Source organism: Gavialis gangeticus, unplaced genomic scaffold, assembly GCF_001723915.1.
Source record: "Gavialis gangeticus isolate Ggan-Ray unplaced genomic scaffold, GavGan_comp1, whole genome shotgun sequence".
In the NCBI taxonomy this organism is placed as follows: Eukaryota; Metazoa; Chordata; order Crocodylia; family Gavialidae; genus Gavialis; species Gavialis gangeticus.
The window spans coordinates 83,249,903-83,268,805 of NW_017729025.1; the positions used below are offsets into that span (position 1 = coordinate 83,249,903).

At 43.0% G+C, this 18,903-nt stretch overlaps 1 protein-coding gene across 1 annotated transcript in view; it reads right to left on the minus strand.

Moving 5' to 3' along the window:
• Window positions 1-18,903, minus strand: part of LTK (leukocyte receptor tyrosine kinase) — a 200,232-nt gene that overhangs the window by 28,554 nt on the left and 152,775 nt on the right. Inside the window, exons 22-24 of the mRNA XM_019519044.1 lie at window positions 15,862-15,926; window positions 10,975-11,104; window positions 7,142-7,239 (exon numbers count right to left, since the gene is read on the minus strand). Coding sequence (XP_019374589.1) covers window positions 7,142-7,239; window positions 10,975-11,104; window positions 15,862-15,926 — 293 coding nt within the window. The remainder of the gene's footprint in view (window positions 1-7,141; window positions 7,240-10,974; window positions 11,105-15,861; window positions 15,927-18,903) is intronic.

Below are 18,903 nucleotides of genomic sequence, written 5' to 3' on the forward strand. Positions count from 1 at the left end.
ATGCTGTAATACAGGTAAATTTACTGTATTAGCTAGTCATTATTTTGTGTATAAAAATAAGGCCTATAAAAATCTTCCCTCCGGTTAGAGGGGAATGTGCTATGTCTCCGCAGTGTATCCTGCCTTTACTATTAGATCTCACTTACCTAAAGAAAAAACTCGCAATGTTTGCAAAATTACAGAAAATTAAAAGTTTTGGGATATAATGTTCCCCAGCCATGGCTCAGGCTTAGCTATGTGATAAAAAAGTTGCAGCATCTCTGGAAAAAATTGCTAATGCAACTGCTAATAGTTTTAATAAAATAAATACAGAAATAAAAGAAATAAGGCAAATGACATTGCAAAACTGACTTGTGTTAAATTATATACTAGCCAGCAAAGAAAAAGTCTGCGCTTTAATAGGTAAAGAATGTTGTACTTATATTCTCGATAATTCAGAAGAAATCCAGGATTTAAGTAAACATATTTGAAAAGCAGCAGCTAAATTGCACGAGTCAGATAGTTAAAATTTAAGTTCTTGGTTTAGCTCTATTTTCAGTTCCTTAGGCTGTACCGTCATTCGTAGTTAATTAGTATTGTTTGTTGTTTTTATTAGCGTATGCCTAGTGTTTATAATAGTACAATGTTGCTTAAGTTGTGCTGCCAAGAAAATGCAGAATAGCCCATCAACCAAAAGCGAAGTACATAATTTGTATGTTAAAATAGCAAAAAGTAAAAAACCCCCCAAAAACTAAAAGTTAAAAGGCTAATGGCTGTAGATATCTAACTTGTTAAAAAAAAAAAAAGAAAATGAGGAGGGAATGTGAAAGTAGATTTGGTCAGGTTTCTGGCCTGCTTAACTAGGAAAACAGACAGAGACCAGAAGTGCTGATCCTGCTTATTTCAGTTACATGTTCTGAGATAAGGACCTTGCATGCCTTATTACCCTGTGCACAGAAGTTTTATTTAATTAAACTGCCTGCATGTCTGTAATTTACTATCGTTTTGTTTCTCCAAGGTCATATTTTTTCTCTTTCTCTGTCTTAAGTATAAATATGCTTGTAAACTTTTAGAGTAGGAGGATTTCTTTGAACCAGACAAGTGGGTGATTCCCCTTGCTGTATGGAATTCTCCCTGTGATCACAGTATGGCCCTAATTAAAGAAAAGCTAGCTCTGTCAGTTCTAATTCAACCACAACACAAAGTTTAATTTCTTCCACACCTTCTTCGGGCTTTTAAAAAAAAGAAATGTCTGTGACTAGTTAAATCTCTCCATTGCTTTCCATGGGGCACCATTTAATGAGAAATGCTATTTGCTTGGAAATTCCCAAGGCACCTGGTTGATATGTTGACCTGGAGCTGGAGCTGGCAAATTGCTACTCCCCATTTAGGCTAACTCCTAGGCTGTACCGGAAGTAACTATTTGATGGCCAGAGCCCTTTGCTTGAGTCAAAGGAAAGTGATAAATGCATGAGACAGGCTGGAGTGCTTAGTATTTGTTTTAAAATACAGTTGTGCTCTGACTTGTTAAAAAGCCTGGCACTGTGGGGGTTCTGTGCTTATTGTGTCTTGTTGATTGCCAGAAAAATGTGCTTACTATACAGCTAACATATTTCTTCCCACTGCTAGTCTTGGAAACTTCCCTTAAGTCAGGCATCAAGCTGGGTATTCTGGCTTTTTTTTTCATCACCAGTAGCAGCTGGTAGCAGATGACAAATGATGCCCTTCATGACTTCAGTGGGTTTAGATAGGTATAACTTATCATAGCTTAGTAAACAATCCCTCTATTGATATTCTATGTGTACAAAGGAATAGGATCCAATGTGCTCTCTTTTAGCTGTGCTGGCTCTGAATTGATCAGAGCAGTTAAAGCTTATTTGAGTCACCCTGATTACAGAACACGGAGAGCAGACCTGCTGAGTAAGATTTACTGTTTTTATACAGTCATTTCTCAGAACAGAAGTACACTTTTGGGCAAGTTCTGTTTAATGCTAGAAAATGTGATAAAATATATAGTTATTTTTCAAATTACACTAATGATAAATTAAGAATATCCCAATAAATTAAATTATGTACCTGAAAGCACGCAGAAAACAACTAAAAGGGAAAATTCTGTCTTGGTAGCCCATTTTCATTCAAAGACCATTTATATTACACTGTCTTCATAGTGGGGGCAAGCAGAGTAGGGAGGATCCAGTTACATGGCCACTGGAGAGAAGCCACGTCTGGAGACTACTTCTCTGGGAATTGCTCCTCAGAGTGACAACCTCCAGCTAAATCTCCCTAACTACTTATCCATATAAAATTGCTGTTTCACCCAGACTATGTGTAGCACAAGCTGGGCATGAAATTTAAGACTTTCCCTGTTTTCTTATAAACTGTTTAACAAGACAGACAAAAAAAATCCCTGGATGTGAGGGCATGGACACTTTGGACAGTCCAAGAATAAACAATTCACAAGACAGAATTTTCCCTCTTATTTCCCACCCCCCAGCTCTGGCAGTCTTCATGATTGGATGTAATAAGCTGTCAATCACACTTAAGGGAGGAATGACTTTAGTCATGTGGAACTGAAAAGGAGCTTAAGGATAACCTATTTTGTAACCGCCTTCTACCAAATGCTATTTCAGCTGGTTGAGGATGCTGATTTTATAATGCTAGAGAAAGTGTGGCTGGAAAAGTAGGCTCACAGAGCTCCTCAATAACACAGTGGGATCTCTCTGCCAATAAAATCATCACTCTTTTTTACACTGTTCATGGTAATGAGTGAAATCATTTCTGAGGTTTTGGATGCCTCTGTTCTAGACAGATTCGTCCTTTTGCATAGCTCTGTTCACATTCATCAACACATCTCTACTTCCTTCGAGCAACAATCCCACTTCCTATTATGGAGAAAACTATATTGACCTTGGGGCCTGGTTAATTCTCAGAACTGCTGTTTGATTGATAGAACATGTGACTGAGGTTTCACTCCAAGCACAATAAGCTCTGAAACCCCTTTAGATAAGAAGGCATTGAATAGACAAGATACTTTTACTGGAAAAAGGAAAAGACCTTCCAATTAGGAAGTTGAAAGGCAGTTATATTAGGCCTCACAGCTACTACATGTAGATCAAGAGTAGGACAGAAATCAGCATATGCCAGAAGACTGACAAGAGTCATGGTCCTGAAGGATCTATGAGGCAACAGTATTGAGGGACTCTTCTCGTAGTTCAATATATTGTACTTGCTGATCCTGCGTTCCATGGGCAGCCGACCTTGTACTGACACATGTCTCTTGCCACACCAATGTCCAACCCCCGTATGATACTTAAGCAACATTTCTGAATTTCCTCTGAGAAGGCTCTTAGAGGGAATGACCAAATTTCCTTCCTCTGAGTTTTCTAGCTGTAAGTGTTTGACCAGCACTGGATTGGCCCATAATAGGTTCCTGTTGCACTGTTTTGTGGCTGTGCACTAGGAGGCTGACAGGAGTTCCAATTGCAACAAAATCGAGACTTGTAGGTTAATGAGAAAGTTACAATGGCCTGCTCTTTCATACCATTCTTTACTATCTTTCATTTCAGTGACTGAGGGAAGGCCAAAATGAAGTTCTTTAGTCCATTTCTGAGGCAAAGGGATCAATGCCTTGCCTTTTGAGTGTCTATTGCTCACAAAGCATACCTTTTCACTCAGACATATTTTCTTAAATTGTCTTTTAAAATCCTATAAAAGCTTCACTTTGCTGCTCATGCCCTTAAAGACAGAGAATTCTGGGGAGTTCTCCTTCCCATGGCCATGCTCAGAGCAAAGATCTGATTTACCTCCAGACCCCATGGAGACGGGGAATACCCCACTACAAAAACTACCTGGCAAAGAAGAGACTGAGAAACAGCAGTTTATAGCAAGGCTGTGGAATTCCTCAGTCTCTCCTTTGTCATATGTTGTGAATGGTACTAAGAGGTACTTCACTAACTGTGCCAACCCAGGATGAGCTGTAGAAAGGAACCGTGACTCAAAACACCCCTCTGCATCTCAGATCTTCACGAGCTCCTGCTTTGAACAAGAGGCTGAATATATTGGGTTGCCCCATTTGCAGACCCTTCCGTCAGGTAACTCTATTGGTTGCCATGAGAAAGATTTGTGGCTCCACCTTCGCCCTGCCTCTCTCCTGCTCATCTGTTCACTATTTAGTAGGGGTATGCAAAATTTCATTTGATGTTTTGTTTCAACGCTGTTTCAACTCATTTTGAGCTCAAAACAGCAAAATTGAAATGAAACAAAGGGCTTCAAAACAGCCTCAAAACGAAATAAGGGCAGAAGCTGAAGCTGGGTTTGCCTGCCGGCAAACAGAAAGTAAGGAGAGGGAGGGGGAAAGGGAAGAAGAAGGACACAGTGAGGGTATGTCTTAGCACACATGCTGGAAAAGAAGCTCCTGGAGGAGAGGAAAGAAAGGCTCTGTCACACTTTGGCTGCCTGAGGTGATGCTAGTGCTGCTGTGCTGCTGCTCACTAAGTTATACCTGTTGTCATTTAAAATGGTGGACCAGACTGAGGTTGCAGGGGAGAAGGAGACCTCATTGCAGCACATTAACATGTTATGTAGAGGCCCCAGCACCAGTGAAGATGCACCTTAACACACACACAAAATCACACGTCACGAGTTTTGCTTGTCAGCAGCTTGAGGTGCAATTTCCCAGAAACCCCTCCACCTATCTCCTTGAAAGCTAGCAGGCTTCATGGTCTCAGCACGGGCTACCATCCCTGCAGTTTTCACACTGCTGTGCCTTCACACTTACGAGTGACATGAGTTTTGCTTTCAAGACTTTGAGGTGCAGTGTCCCAGAAACCCCTGCAACTATCCCCTTGAAATTTGGCAGACTTCATGCCCTTGCAAGGGGCTACCATCCCGGCAAGTGTCATCAAAATCAGGCAAGAAATGACAAGTTATAGGCAGGTTTGTGCTTCCCCATTATAGCCTATGGGCAAAACGTCAAAGCAGCATCAAAACAGCGAAACAGTTTTGATGAAACAAAATGGAACAGTGCTTTCGAAATGAAATGATACTCAAAACAAAATGCTGTCCTGTCAAAATGGCAAAATGGAAGTTGAAACGAAACAGTGCTGTTTCGCACAGCCCTACTATTTAGTCCCCTGCTCTAAGTAGGACCTGCCCAGATGGGCCCAGGGACAGGCCTGGGCTTCTACAATTCTCCCCATAGGCCACACAGAGCCAGGTCACTAAGTTGCTCTGTCAGTAATGCAGCAGGATGGCCATTCTCAAGTTCTCAATGTCCTTTTAAATGTATGCGTAAGTAAAAATTTGATTTAGAAATATTCACAGTGAGAAGAAGCTATAGATGTAATTTTTGTAAACAATGATAAATAATGGCACCCTTCATTAGAGGATCTTAGAGTACTCTGATTTTGCTATAATTCATATTATCTTTTGTTATATCCTGTTCACTGGGGATGACACTGAAAACCAGGGAAGTGAAGTGACTTAACTGAGGCCATATGCTGAGTCAGCAGAAGAACTAGTAAAAAATGTCTTGCTCTTTGCTCAGATCACAAGATCACATTCCCTCCTATAACACTGAACAGAGGAAAGCAAAAACCATAATAATCACACAGCTCTCTGCTTGATCACTGTCTGCCTCACTTCTTCCATTTCCTCCAATCTCTCCCCACCCTTGCCTGTTTTTGCCTGTTTGCTCAATGGAAAAGGCATGCGTGCATGCATGTGGGTGAATACTCTGTTCTGCCTATCTCTGCAGAGCCTGCCTTGTCTACCTGCATAACTTCAAGCTGCACATATGGTAAATCAGAGCCTACTCCACCCTCTGGGGTGTGGTTCCTCAGTTCCTTCTACTGATTTGAGCTGGGTCCAGAGTACACTTTTAAACTCTGAAGGCAACAGGAGAAATTAGTCCTGTGCCATTAACTGAATCTACCTCTTAGCCAGAAGCCTAAGATTCTGCCAGCCAACTGGGAATTTTTAAGGGCTATTCATAATAAACCTAAACACATTATAAAATGTGGATAAATAGTATTATCCTGATTATAAAAACACGGAGGCACCTGCCTTAAATCACACAGCAGGTCAGTAATAGCGCAAGAATGGAAACCCAAGTTTTCTAACTTCCTCCCTCTTCACCACTTTAACCTTGGGCCATGCTGCCTGTATCCCCTTAACTCTCCAAATATCCCTGCCCTCTCCTTCCCTAGCCAATGGGGCTATTCTGTGCTGATACTTCTATAAAAACAACCAATAAATCAACACAGGCAAGTCAGGAAAGAAAGAAGTTATTGCTGTTGTCTTGCAGTTTTGTGTAGAGCAACATTGCCATCTTGTGAGCCACAGGGAGTATCTCCTCAAGTGTATCTAAAATAAAAGTGCCCAGCACTGAGCTACCCTGATGGACAAGCTCACAGCCAAGGGACAAACTTTAAAAGTATACAGGACAGCAGGAAGCCTAATTCCTATTGATAATCAATGGCATTTAGGTACCAAACTACCATTTTTGCCTCAGAAAATCTCTTCCCATCATGTTGTGCTTTATCAGTCTTCACACAGCAGCTGAGTTCACACATTTTCTTGAAAGTATAAAAGGGCTATCATATTTCCTGTTGAAATGTAGTCACTAGATCTGCTATATTCAGGGATTACAGCGTCGCTCCAGAATTATATTGTCATTAGGGTATTATGCTCTTGATTGACAGCTTCCATAGGCAGTTGCCTGTTAAAGACACGACAGTAGTATATCTTAATTGTCTCCCACGATCCCTTTAAAGTAAAAATTGCTTGCTTTTGACTTCCATGATATGCTCTATATTCAGACCATTTTTATCCGATGGCATTTGTAAGAATCACAAATGTTTTGAGAGAATATGGAACTGAGTTCAACCTATCTATGGTTTTGCCTCAAAAAATATACCATCTCAGAATTATAAGCTATTTAGGTCCCTGCATGTTTTTAACGTAACACTTGTTGAAATCCTCTGGCTTCAACTGAGCTTAAGGATTTAGAGACTTCAAGTCTGTGTTGGAGATGGTAAAACAGCATGGATCCAAACTGAAGAACATGTCTGGGTTATCCCTTGTAAAAGTAAACTGTGGAGCTTAGAACAAGCTTAACCAAGTCCCTGAAACCTTTGCACAAAAACAGGCTGTCTCTTCTCACCTGTGGATGAAATGATTTTCTTCCAGATATCTGCAGCCACAGGCAATGTCTCTGGCAATGTTCAACAGGTCTTGCATTGTCAAAGTGGATGGCTGGTTCTGGAGAAGATAAGAAATTCCATATTGGGTCAGAATGTGGGTTCGGCCAGCCAATTATTCTGTGGTATATAGAGGATCTTAAGGGAAAAAATATTTACGAAGAGCCTATCCACACTGATCTTCCCCTAGAGCTTACACCTTTTAGAGACTTAGAAAATCCCAATTTGGAGTTTGTACCTATAACTATACTGATTAATACCCACAGATGGACTTATCCTCCATGAATTTGTGCAATCCTCTTTTGAACCTGTTTAAATTGTCAGGCTTTACACCTTGTGGCAGTAAACTCCACAAGCTAATTACATGTTGTTTGCAAAAGAACACCCTGTTTTTGTTTTTTAATTGCTTTCCTATAATTTCTTTGTGTCCCCTAATTCTGATAGTGTGAGAGATAGAAAACAGTAAGTCCCCATTTACTTTCTCCACCCAAGTTATTGTTTTATAGGGCTTTATCATTATTCAGTTATTTTATCTCTAAGCTAAAAAGAAACCTCTCAATGCCTCCAGTCATTGAAGAAGAGAGGAACAGACAGATGGGAAGAAAAGAAAGGCCGGATGGAATGACAAATAGCTGGGGAGAGAAGGAAGGGAGGGTGAGACACACACAGGGAAACAGTGAAAGAAGGAAATGTTGGCAGGAGCAAAGGGCCAAAGATGTGTCAAAGAAAAGAGCAAGGAAAAGACTGTGCTTCTACTTAAAGTGTATAGCTCTCCAGACAGGTGGAGTGAATCTGTTGAATCCTACCAACTGTGAGTGAGTGACAGAGGGTGCGTACAGAAAAGCTCCACGGATGTTTTACAACACTGTCATTTAGAGCACTTTTACAGCACTATAAGGTTACAGTGGTCTTAAACAAGACAGCAGTGCAGTGCTTGGTGGGGGGTAAGGGGCCTCTGCGCCCCTGCACTTTCCAGGCTAGGAGGAAGAGGGTGCTTCGCAGCCTCCTGGGTCTTCTCCACTGGTCAGAAATTTGATCAGCATACAGAAGTTATTTAAAGCACTGTAGGTTGCTAATGTGCTGTAAAATACAGCTTTTCAAATTTAATACCTCATTTGCAAGTTCTGTACCCATTTTAAAGTGCTGTAAAGCTGTGCACTTCTGTTAAGTCATAGCAATAATGCACTTTAAATGGCGAAAAAGCAACTTCTGTACACACCCCTAGTGACTGTTAGTGAGTGGCCCACTCTGGATACAGTAGCAAAAGCTTCTACCAGTGGAGTTGAACAAGAACAGCTCTCTAGTGGTGGCAAGCTGTATGAAAATAAACATCAAAAGATTGCTTGAAAGCACTGGGAAATGACTACAGGCCTTCCAAAGAATGAGTTTGGGGCTGTAAGGGGGTCACACAGCAAAAAAATAAGAGAGCTTTTTAAAAAAACATGTCATCCTATATTTTGAAGGAACTGAGAGAGAGACAGAGTTATGATGAGTGAATGAACTTATATATGCCAGCACCACAGGCTGATAAACTTAGGCATTCTTTAAGTTAAGGAAGAGTTGGGATTCAGGTATAACACAGCAAAAGGAATTCTTTATTTAAGATGCTGGACATGCAGACTATAGCTCTCTTGGGTTTTCCAGTTCAGATTGATGGGCACTGCTTCTGTTGCAATAACCATGCATATTCCATTTAAGCAATCATGTAATGATTTGCTGAATAAGTTATTGTCACAAAGCAGATGCTAGCGCAGCACACACAAAAGCTGTGCTTTTTCTCAGCAAGTCCTACTTATTCTCTTGCAATCATTTCTGGGGAAAATTCCTTGGTGTGTCTTCAGAGAAGTTGTTATGATAAGTGCTTAGGGGAAGGAAGGAGAGAAATTACAACACCAAGCTCAGTGAAATTCCTGGAGATGTCAAGTAAAATCTCTCTCATTAATTTTATTGTGCTTCAGGGTGCTGCTACCTTGGTCATTTCATAGCCTCAAACCACATAATTTTTACTTCAGCTGTTCAGTGTTGTTTTTACTGGTGAAGTGAGTCATTTCTTGATTGTGCAGAGCTCTTGGATGTTTGCCACTGAAAGTTACAGTTATAAACAAGTAGCTTATCGAGGTGAAACAGAAATTGAGCAAGTAAGGTATAGGCAGGAAGGGACCTCTGGCTACATTGTTCTATCCTGTTCTGGAGGTCCCTCTGTTAGTAGGCTGATGGAGTTTCATTTTTACTGTGGCCATAGACACTTATGGTGAGATACATTAACAGTGACTGAAGCTTCTTGATGTTGCAGAAAGGGCACTCAGGAACATTTCTTTGTTTTCTGAGGGGCTGTTTAGTTTGACTAAATTCATGTTCAAGTTTTTCTCCCGTCCAAGCAGGGGGTCGGACTTGAAGATCTACAAGGTCCCTTCCGACCCTACTTCTATGATTCTATGATTCTATGTCCTTTTTAGTCGCTATCAGCTAACATTGTTTCTAACAGGTTTGTGTTCACACTCGTGTTTGGGAATGCCTGTTCTTCATATCAATATTATTTTTTGGGTGCAAACAACAGTACTTATTCACCCCAGTTTTTTGTCATTATTAGTTATGCTTTTTGTTTTGCATGTTCACAAAAGTTGTATGACTTTATGACAGTGAAACAGTTAATGCTGTGTGACCCTCTTAGCGCAGACATGTATAGTGGTATACATGTACTTCACATAGTGCAGTTTATTCAGTAAAAGAAGAGGAACAGTAAGGCACCTTTATACTAATAGTTTTCACAGTATGGTCATCTCATCAAAAATTCGCAGTTCTAATTTAAATCGTTATAACAGTACAAAAATATGCACAGACCAAGCCTCCTCTCCTTCAGTCAGCAATTTGGGAACAGAAACAATATATGATTTAGGTAGCTAGGACAAACCATAGCAAAGAACTGAAATCCACCAGTACATTGAAAACTGCTCATTCAAACTATTCACTGAAGACTGGCCAGTAATAAATATATTTGTAGAAATCAGGACTGATTCTTGAACAATTCCCAAAAAGAAAGAACAAATTATATTTGATAATTTAGTTGCAACAGTTATTTAAATCAGTAATACTGGCACCTAGAGGCCCAGATCTTCTGCTGATGTCAACTGACAGCTCCATCAAAGTCAACAGAATATACTGACTGACACCAGCTGAGAAACCAATATAACATTTTCTCATTAATAAGTATCACTGTAATTCTAGCTTTACACATGCCACAGCAGTTATTATGTAAACCAGGAAGCTGACATGATAAATAATATATTCTCCTATGTGCTGAAGTACTGTTGTACTCATGATGATCCAGGAAATATGGGAGAGGCAAGACTTTTTGTGGGTGATATCTTTTACTGGACCAGCTGCATGGTTGGGATTGACTTAGACAAATGCAATTCATCCATCTCAAAGTGATCTGAAGTAGGAGACATTGCATTCAGGAGTGTCTAAGTCTAAGTCTAGCTCAATCACACAACTGCTCCAGTACAGAATATCACCCACAAAAGTTTTTCCCTCTTGCACATTTTCCTATGCTGTTTTCCAGACGCCCCACACAGAGACCAGTGGAGTTGAAAAGAACACGTTCTCCACTCGATTTCTCCTTTGTCATTAGTAACATGGATCCCTTGGAATATGTGCTAAGGAATCAATTAGCTCAGTTTCTTAAAGTTGAGAAACCAGTCACGCTTATTCTCAGCCATGTGTGCTCCAATACCCTTATTTTTAGTGAAATGCCCCAGTAAAAACAGGCATAAACAGGAAGGCGAGAATGGCTAACCACACGTGGTCGATTCTGCCGAAGGAAGCTCTTCATGTCTCCACCAGCCATGAGCTCCAGCAGAATGAAGCGAGGCAACGTCTGCAGGCTCACACCAATGCACCGCACTATGTTTTGATGATTGAACTTACTGCAAACAAGCAACAAAGAAAAGAGAAGACAATACTGGAGATGAGCTAAAATCTTTTACATAGTTCCCTCTCCTAAACTTTAAGGATTTAGACTAAGTAGACTCTGGATCCAAAACACCCTGCCAGAACAAGTCCCAACTTCAACTGAATCAAAGGCCAGGACATTGGTTGTCTGTAATCACAAGAAATCCAAAGAGATTCAGTATAGATTTGCCCATTCCGAACTTCTTCAGAAACTGAGAAAAGATAACAAAAGCTACCAAATTCAGCAGGCCCTTTCCTCCACGCACATCTACTGTAGTTACTTTATGTTGGACTGGGATAGTACAGAGACAAAGATTTTTTGTGATATCTTTTATTGGATCCACTTCCTGAGGAAGGGGCACTTGGGGCATTTATACATGTGCTCCAGGAGTGTGTGCGTGTGTGTGTGTGGGCAGGGGGGAGGTGCTTGATTAAAGCAGCTCCGAGAACCACTCTAATTAAAGCACCTGGAGCATCGCGTGTACCAGTGTCCCCTCATTGACCGAGCTGTAGATAAAGTGCCCCTGCTGCCATTTTTAAGTGCAGGGATGCTGATACATGAGATGCTGGAGGCTGCTGGAGCGCAGTAATTACCATGCTCCAGCAGACTCAATTAATTGAGCACTGTAATTACTGTAATTGGTGCCCAAAAGCTTGTCTAACAGCTCTCCCAACAATGCAGTTGGTCCTGTAAAAGGTGTCACAGAAAACCCTTGCCTTTTGTATGTTTCTGCCTCCTTAGGAGGTGGGTTGAAGGCATCAACACCTTTTAAAACAGTCTGCTAATCAAGAGCCAATACAAAATGTTGTCTTGGGTCCATCCAGATGATATTTGCAATGCTTTGGCAAAAAGCATTTCTCTCCAGAAAAGTTCCTGTTTTCCATGAAAGAGGTGTGAGGAGGTCTTCCAGATACTCTGTCTGGTGCGGTTGATTTAAATGCTATAACCTCCAGATCTGATGTATCTAAAATACATGGAATTATGGTCATGACTCAGTCTTTCATCCTTCCTAGACAGAAAAATTATATACCTCAGAGTTCACTGTCAGAGGAGCTTTCAGATCAGACTTTCCAAATGACTATCCAGTCTGCTCTCCAGAGAGATCAGAGGTCAGATTTATCCTGAGAGAACTGACCTTCATTGAGAATGGGAAGGAGCTTCCCCATAACTCCTGGACCTCCCTGGTAAACTCACTGCATCACCTAGTAAGAGTTCCCTGACTCTTCGGTCTGTCACAGGACACTTCCATGCCCTGCTCCGAGACAGCCCTGAACTTAAGGGGGGAGGTGTGTCGCAGGGCACTTTGGTGCCCTGCTCCTATAAAAAGGTACAGGTGCCAGTTGCCGGGGCAACCGCAGTTTGGTAAGCTGACTGGAAGGGGGCAGGGCCTGACCTATATAAATGATCCAGGCTGAGGCCAGAGAGGTAGTTCCCTGCTAGCAGCCAAGGAAGAAGGAGCACAGTCTGCCATCCTAAAATACTGGGACCTGAGATGGGACCGGTGGCAGGATCGCCACACACAAGAAATGAGCCAGCTAAGACACCAGCTGAGGGAACTATCCCTATTGCAGGGCAAGGGAGGAAGGGCTGTACCTAGTCCAGGACAGCCAGAGGTGGCCGACATAACAGAGGTAGGAGCAGCAAGGAAGGACGAATGTACTTCCCCTAGGAGCGAGACCTCTTGCCCAATTTACAAGGACAGTGCACAGACAGTCCCGGGTCCAAGGCGACATGAGTCAAAGACAGGCTCCACGAACAGGGGAGCAATTCAGCCTAGAAAGGAAGATGGAGCCCAGGCATGTGAGACAAAAAGGAGGGAACAATCAACCAAAAGGGGACTAGAGCCTGAGAAAAGACCACAGCTATATGTGAGTAGCATACCCAGACAGATCAGGTGGAGGACACTTAGAAAGATCACTGAAGAAAAAGCTGGTGGAGTGGCCTACGTAAAAATCTATAAGGGGCCTGGAGGGAGGTCCACTGGCCACGGAAAGATGGAGTTTTGGAGAGAAGAAGATGCCCAGAGAGCATTAAGTCATCAGTGGGAGATCTGGGGAAGGCTCCAAGACCTTCAGGGAGACGGAGAGAGACCAGGAACCCTACAACTTACCTGGAGGAAAAGACCCAGGTGTGTAGGAAGGGAACAAAGGTGGGCTAGAGAAGAAAGGGAAAAGAAGTCTCGGAAAGTAGGCAGGAGCTTAGCCGGCGAAGGGCGCAACTTACCAAGGTTGGCTAATGTGGGGGGACTACCTGTGGCGGGTAAATCCCAATAAATCCCACACAGTGCGCCTTGGGGAAAAGGCGAGTAGGAGGCACCTGAAAACCTCCGCCTCCAGTATCTGAGCTGCCGGATGCCTAAAGAAAAGCCAAGAGAAGAGACCTCGATGAATGCCACACCTCGCAGAAATGAAGAGCGGCCCCAGTGAATCTTGAACTTAAGCGGGGAGGTGTGTCGATAAAGAGGTACAGGTGCTGGTTGCTGGGGCAACCGCAGTTTGGTCAGCTGACCGGAAGGGGGCAGGGCCTGACCTATATAAATGATCTAGGCTGAGGCCAGAGAGGCAGTTCCCCGCTAGCAGCCAAGGAAGAAGGAGCTCTGCTGGAGTAAGCAGAGTAGAGAAGCCTGACGGCCTGAGCAGCTTCTGCTTGAGGATACCGGGTGGAGGAAGCCCTGGCAGGGATTTGAATGATGGTTAGCCAGTTGGCTTAGAGTTTATGTTGTAGCCCAGGAGCTTGAGTTTTTCTGTTCGTAGTTTTATAAGACTGGAGGACCGGGTGAGGCTAATAGAGGTTGGAGGAGACCTCATAGGGGCTCCACGGTAGTGTGGGGACCCCGGTGCCAGAGAGGGCACAACATTCAGGGGTACACTGACCCCAGCCCTGAGAAGGGGCGCAGAGGATTGGGGGCCAGGTAAGGCCAAGGCTGCCTGAGCCCTGCAGGAACTTTTAGTCCCGAGGAGGAGATTCAGGGGCCAGGCACAGCTACACCCACCTGAGCCCCAATTGTGAGACGCCCCAGAGGGCACTCGCTGTAAGACCCAAGGAGGGGATTCAGGGCCAGGCACAGCTACAGCCACCTGAGCCCCAATTGCAAGGAGCCCCAGTGTGGGCACGGTCACGGATAAGGCCCCAGTGCATGTCTGTGAGGGCGCAGGCGATTGAGACAAGCCAGGGGGCGTCCGTGAGGGCGCAGGCCTTTATGTGAGGGCGCCAAGGGGAGAATTGACAAGACAACGTCTGATACATCTGCAAGGCTTGGGGCGTGGTACAGGGGTGGTTAGAGCCATGCATAGCCCCTAAGGCTCTAGTGCACAGGGTCATCTAAGACGGAGCACAGACTTGGATACATCAGGGGTACCGTGTCAAAAAGGACAAAAAGGCAGCCTCCCTTAACACTACTTGCATCAAAGACATGGCGGGCGAGATGGTGAGGGTGCATTGACACCAACTTGGCACAGTAGGGGGCACTAGGAGAGATCACGGCCACTCCTAGGACCCCGCCCCGTGACACAGTCCAATGCAAAGGACAGGCAGAGACCTGAACCTTTGGGCTCGCTAATGCTGCAGAACCCGTTAGCAGGGAGAAGTCCCTGTAGTAAGGGGAACATAGGGGCTGCACCCTTGGTTGGCTGCTGCAAGAAGGGCACAACGGGGTATCTGTGCACTTCCTCTCTCTGGGCAGCTATTTAGGAGCCAACTCAATCTGTCCCTAAAGTTCCCATAGCATTTTTCATCTTAGTAGGAGTCTGTTCTTAAATCTGTGGCTGAAAAACCCTTCTCTAGCATGCTGTGTATTATTTCAGAAGTGCTGCACAGCTATATGGCCAAAGCTCCAGCTCTTTTATGACACATACTGTATTCCATTTAATCAGTGTGAGTTTGCTTGAATAAGATTATGGGAACTTACTCCTACATGGAAAAGCGCAGTGGGATTCTTCCTGTTGTAGTGGGATTGGAGTATTTGTGTAGCTATGACAATCCAGGAAAGAGTTGATCCAATAAAAATGACATAAAAAGCCCCTTGCCTCTGGGATTCTTTGACAGGAAAAATACTATATATGTAACACATTGTTAAATGAATTTAGAGAAGTTATTAATGTATGACCATTGGAGAAGTGACTTTAGGCTTTGTTACCATGACCGCAAGGATACTATGTCTGAAGTGGACAACTGTCCATCAGAAATTGGACTGAGACCATGGGGGACCTGGTAGCTGCCTATAAGTACACAAGGGGTGTTCATCAGGATCTGGGAGAACATCTGTTCACCAGAGCGCCCCAAGAAAAAACAAGGACCAATGGTCATAAACTCCTACAAGACCATTTTAGGCTGGACATAAGAAAAAATGTCTTTACTGTCTGAGCCCTCAAGACCTGGAGTAGACTCCCTCCAGATGTGGTGCAGGCACCTACTCTGGACTCATTCCAAGAAACACTTAGATGCTTATCTTGCTGGGGTTCTTTGACCGTAGCTGACTTTCTGCCCCTAGGGCAGGGGGCTGGACTTGATGATCTTCAAGGTCCCTTTCAGCCCTAACATCTATGAAATCTATGAAACTCACAGACAACTGAAACACCATTGAACGTAGTGACTTGCAGCTATTATCAGTCAGGGCTAGATCTGAACTGGTGAGCTAATTACTGATGGACGTTTCCACAGCCAGCCAAGTAATGTTATAGCTACATACACTAATTTACATGCTTCCGGTGACACTAAAATATTGAAATGTACCTTATTATCAGTGCCTCCATCAGGAAATCCATCTCATCCTGCTCAGAGCAGACTTCTGGCAACGTCTGTTGAATGGAAAGAAGGGAGAGATCCCCCCCAAAAGGCAAAGGATAATTAAAGAAGGCACAGAAAAGTCAGAGAGACAATCAGTGAGTCACTGGGCTCTACATTATTACCCTACTGACAGAGAAAGGAAAAAAGAGATTAATGAACTATGTGGAGAACATTCTGGGATGCATTCTGGTATGTAGGACTTTTATGGCCAAAGCAAAATATACCTGATTCTATTTGAGAACTGTAGTTACTGGGAAATTACCATATGTAATAACAGCATTTGTTGACAGATGCAAGCTACAGGTGCAAGCCTGTAGTGCAAGCTGTGCTGTAGCATGGTGGCCACTGCATGGGATGGTGTGGCCACTGCAGGTGTGAGGACTGCATGCTTGCTGCTACTTGTATAGGGGCTGAAAGAGATGAGGTTTTTGTTGCTGACTGCAGTCTAGTTAACGTGATTTTTGCCATCTATAGTGTGGGCTGTGGTGGATGGGGCTGTTTTTTGCTAATTGAAATAAGTGTCTGTCTCACAGATGATCCCACTGGCAATCTATTAAGTTGGTAGAAGATTTACAAAAGGAATATATTAAATGCACTCCTTCAAAAGTTCTATAACCTCCACCCACTCTTTCTGTCAAACCCAAATGCTCTGACAGTACGGGCTGATAATACAGTCAGAATATAATGCAAAGGAACCCAGCCTTCAGGCAACTGCATTGCTGGGTCTAGGAAATCATCTGTGTGCATTTAGGCTTTAGGATCTTAAACAATATTCCCTCTCTTATAATGTGCCCTATGGATATTACATTGGTTTCCAGAGAGGGAAGTAGGGCAGAGTTGTGGTAGAATTCAGTAATTTCACTTTGCAGGGGATCATGCAAACATCCAGGTAGATTTACAGCCAAGATTTACAGACAAAGCAAAATTACATAACTCTTAAACGTGACGTGAGCAGTATGTTTAAGTAACACTGTATTACAGACATATTGTATCGATGGTCATTATAACAATATATTTTCAATTAGAACCTTAATATGATAACTCAGAATTCTGAAATTCACTTACAATATAGTACATATCCTGGGAAAAGAGATACAAACAGCTGATGCTCTTTCTAGGGTACCATTAGAGACTCCACTGTCTCCAGAGGAACTCCAACAGGAGCTGAGGTCCTTGCTCAACCTCACTTTGGATCATTAAAACAATGAATAGTATTTGAACCTACTTCTGTCTGCCAGTTGTTTTGGTGTTTCCCCCTATTTGGACAGCAAAACTACACTAGGCAGTTCCATTTGCACTAATTAGGATCATTTCTGAGTCCTCAGACTCACCCACTCACTCAAGTTTCACTACTTCCAGGCAAGCATTTACACCATTACACAAATGTGCTTGTTCTACTGTCAAAAAAATGAACCACAAAAATCTTACCATTAACTTCTTTTTTGCTAAGCTATCTAATTTGGGGCCTAAAGCACAGTGTTTAATATGTGAGTTTATACCCTGAACTGCCAAGCATGATTGATATCAGAAATCAGTAGCTGGCAATCTTTTGAGGCACAAGCTGCTGTCCAAGGCCATCCATACAACACTGCGTACATCATCCACCCTTATTATTCCAACAGTTTTTACCGGGTTAGAGGGCCTATAGGAGAAGAGTACCAGAGCACCAGAACCTATATATAGGCTTAACATGAAGGGATGAGGAGTCAAGAGCATCAGTCACAGAAGTCTGGAACACCAAGTAGTACCGAGGTTCTCAAACTTGTTAGACTAAAGACGCCCCTCAAAACATGCCAGCTCCTAGCTCCCATTTGTTTTCTTGATATGGGAAAATAATAGAGTAATTCTTATGTTGCAAAGAACTTAGAAAGACCACAACATGTCAGAATGTTTTTGACACTATGGATTCCTATTTGAAATCTCTGGGTTTATTTTATGAATTATGTATAGGTGTTTGCACCTAATATTGCATGGTAACCCATGGCACCCTTGGAAAGATTTCACAGGGTGCCACAGCATGCTAGTTGAGAATTACTGAACCAGTGCCTGAGAAGTCTGGGAATTCCCTGGCCAACAAATCAATTTTGATTTGTGTGGCTAGATTATCTGCTTTCTATGGATAGATGACTGAGATTTGCACAGATTCCCTTAAAATAGAAGGAGTTCTCCCTGGCACAGACAGCTGAGACAACCTCCCTTTTAGTTCCCATCCTCATTAAATGAACAGTTGTAGTTACTGCAATAGCCACAATGCCATCAAAATAGCTGTTTATTTTCAATCGGCTGCTACTACTGTATGGCTTAAAAAACAAAACGATAGGAAGTGCGTAACTCCCAAATGCAACACTAGCAGTGTGTGTAATGTGTTTAACGCTATACGTGTGTGTAGTAATAATGCATTTCAGTGATAACGAATTCAGTGTGACAAAATCATCAACAAAGCTAACTGCACTTTATCTTGCATCAGCAGATGCATGACAAATAGAAACCAAGAGGTGATGCTTCCTGTCTATGCAGCATTGGTCAGACCACAGTTGGGAGTACTGCATCCAGTTTTGGGTGCCGTACTTTAAGAAGGATGTGGATAACCTCGAGAGGGTCCAGAGGAGGGCCACTCATATAGTTAAGGGTTTGCAGGCCAAGCCCTATGAGGAAAGACTAAGGGAAGTGGATCTCTTCAGCCTCCACAAGAGAAGGCTGAGAGGTGATCTTGTGGCCATTTACAAACTCATTAGGGGGGCACAGCAAGGAACCAGAGATGCTCTATTCACCAGGGTGCCTCTTGGGGTAACCAGGAACAATGGTCATAAACTGACAGAGAGCAGATTAAGGCTGGACATCAGAAAGAACTTCTTCACGGTGAGGGTGGCCAGAATTTGGAATGGGCTTCCAAGGGAGGTGATGCTCTCTCCTGCCTTGGGGGTCTTTAAGAGAAGGCTGGATAGGCATCTGGCTGGGGTCATCTGACCCCAGCACTCTTTCCTGCCC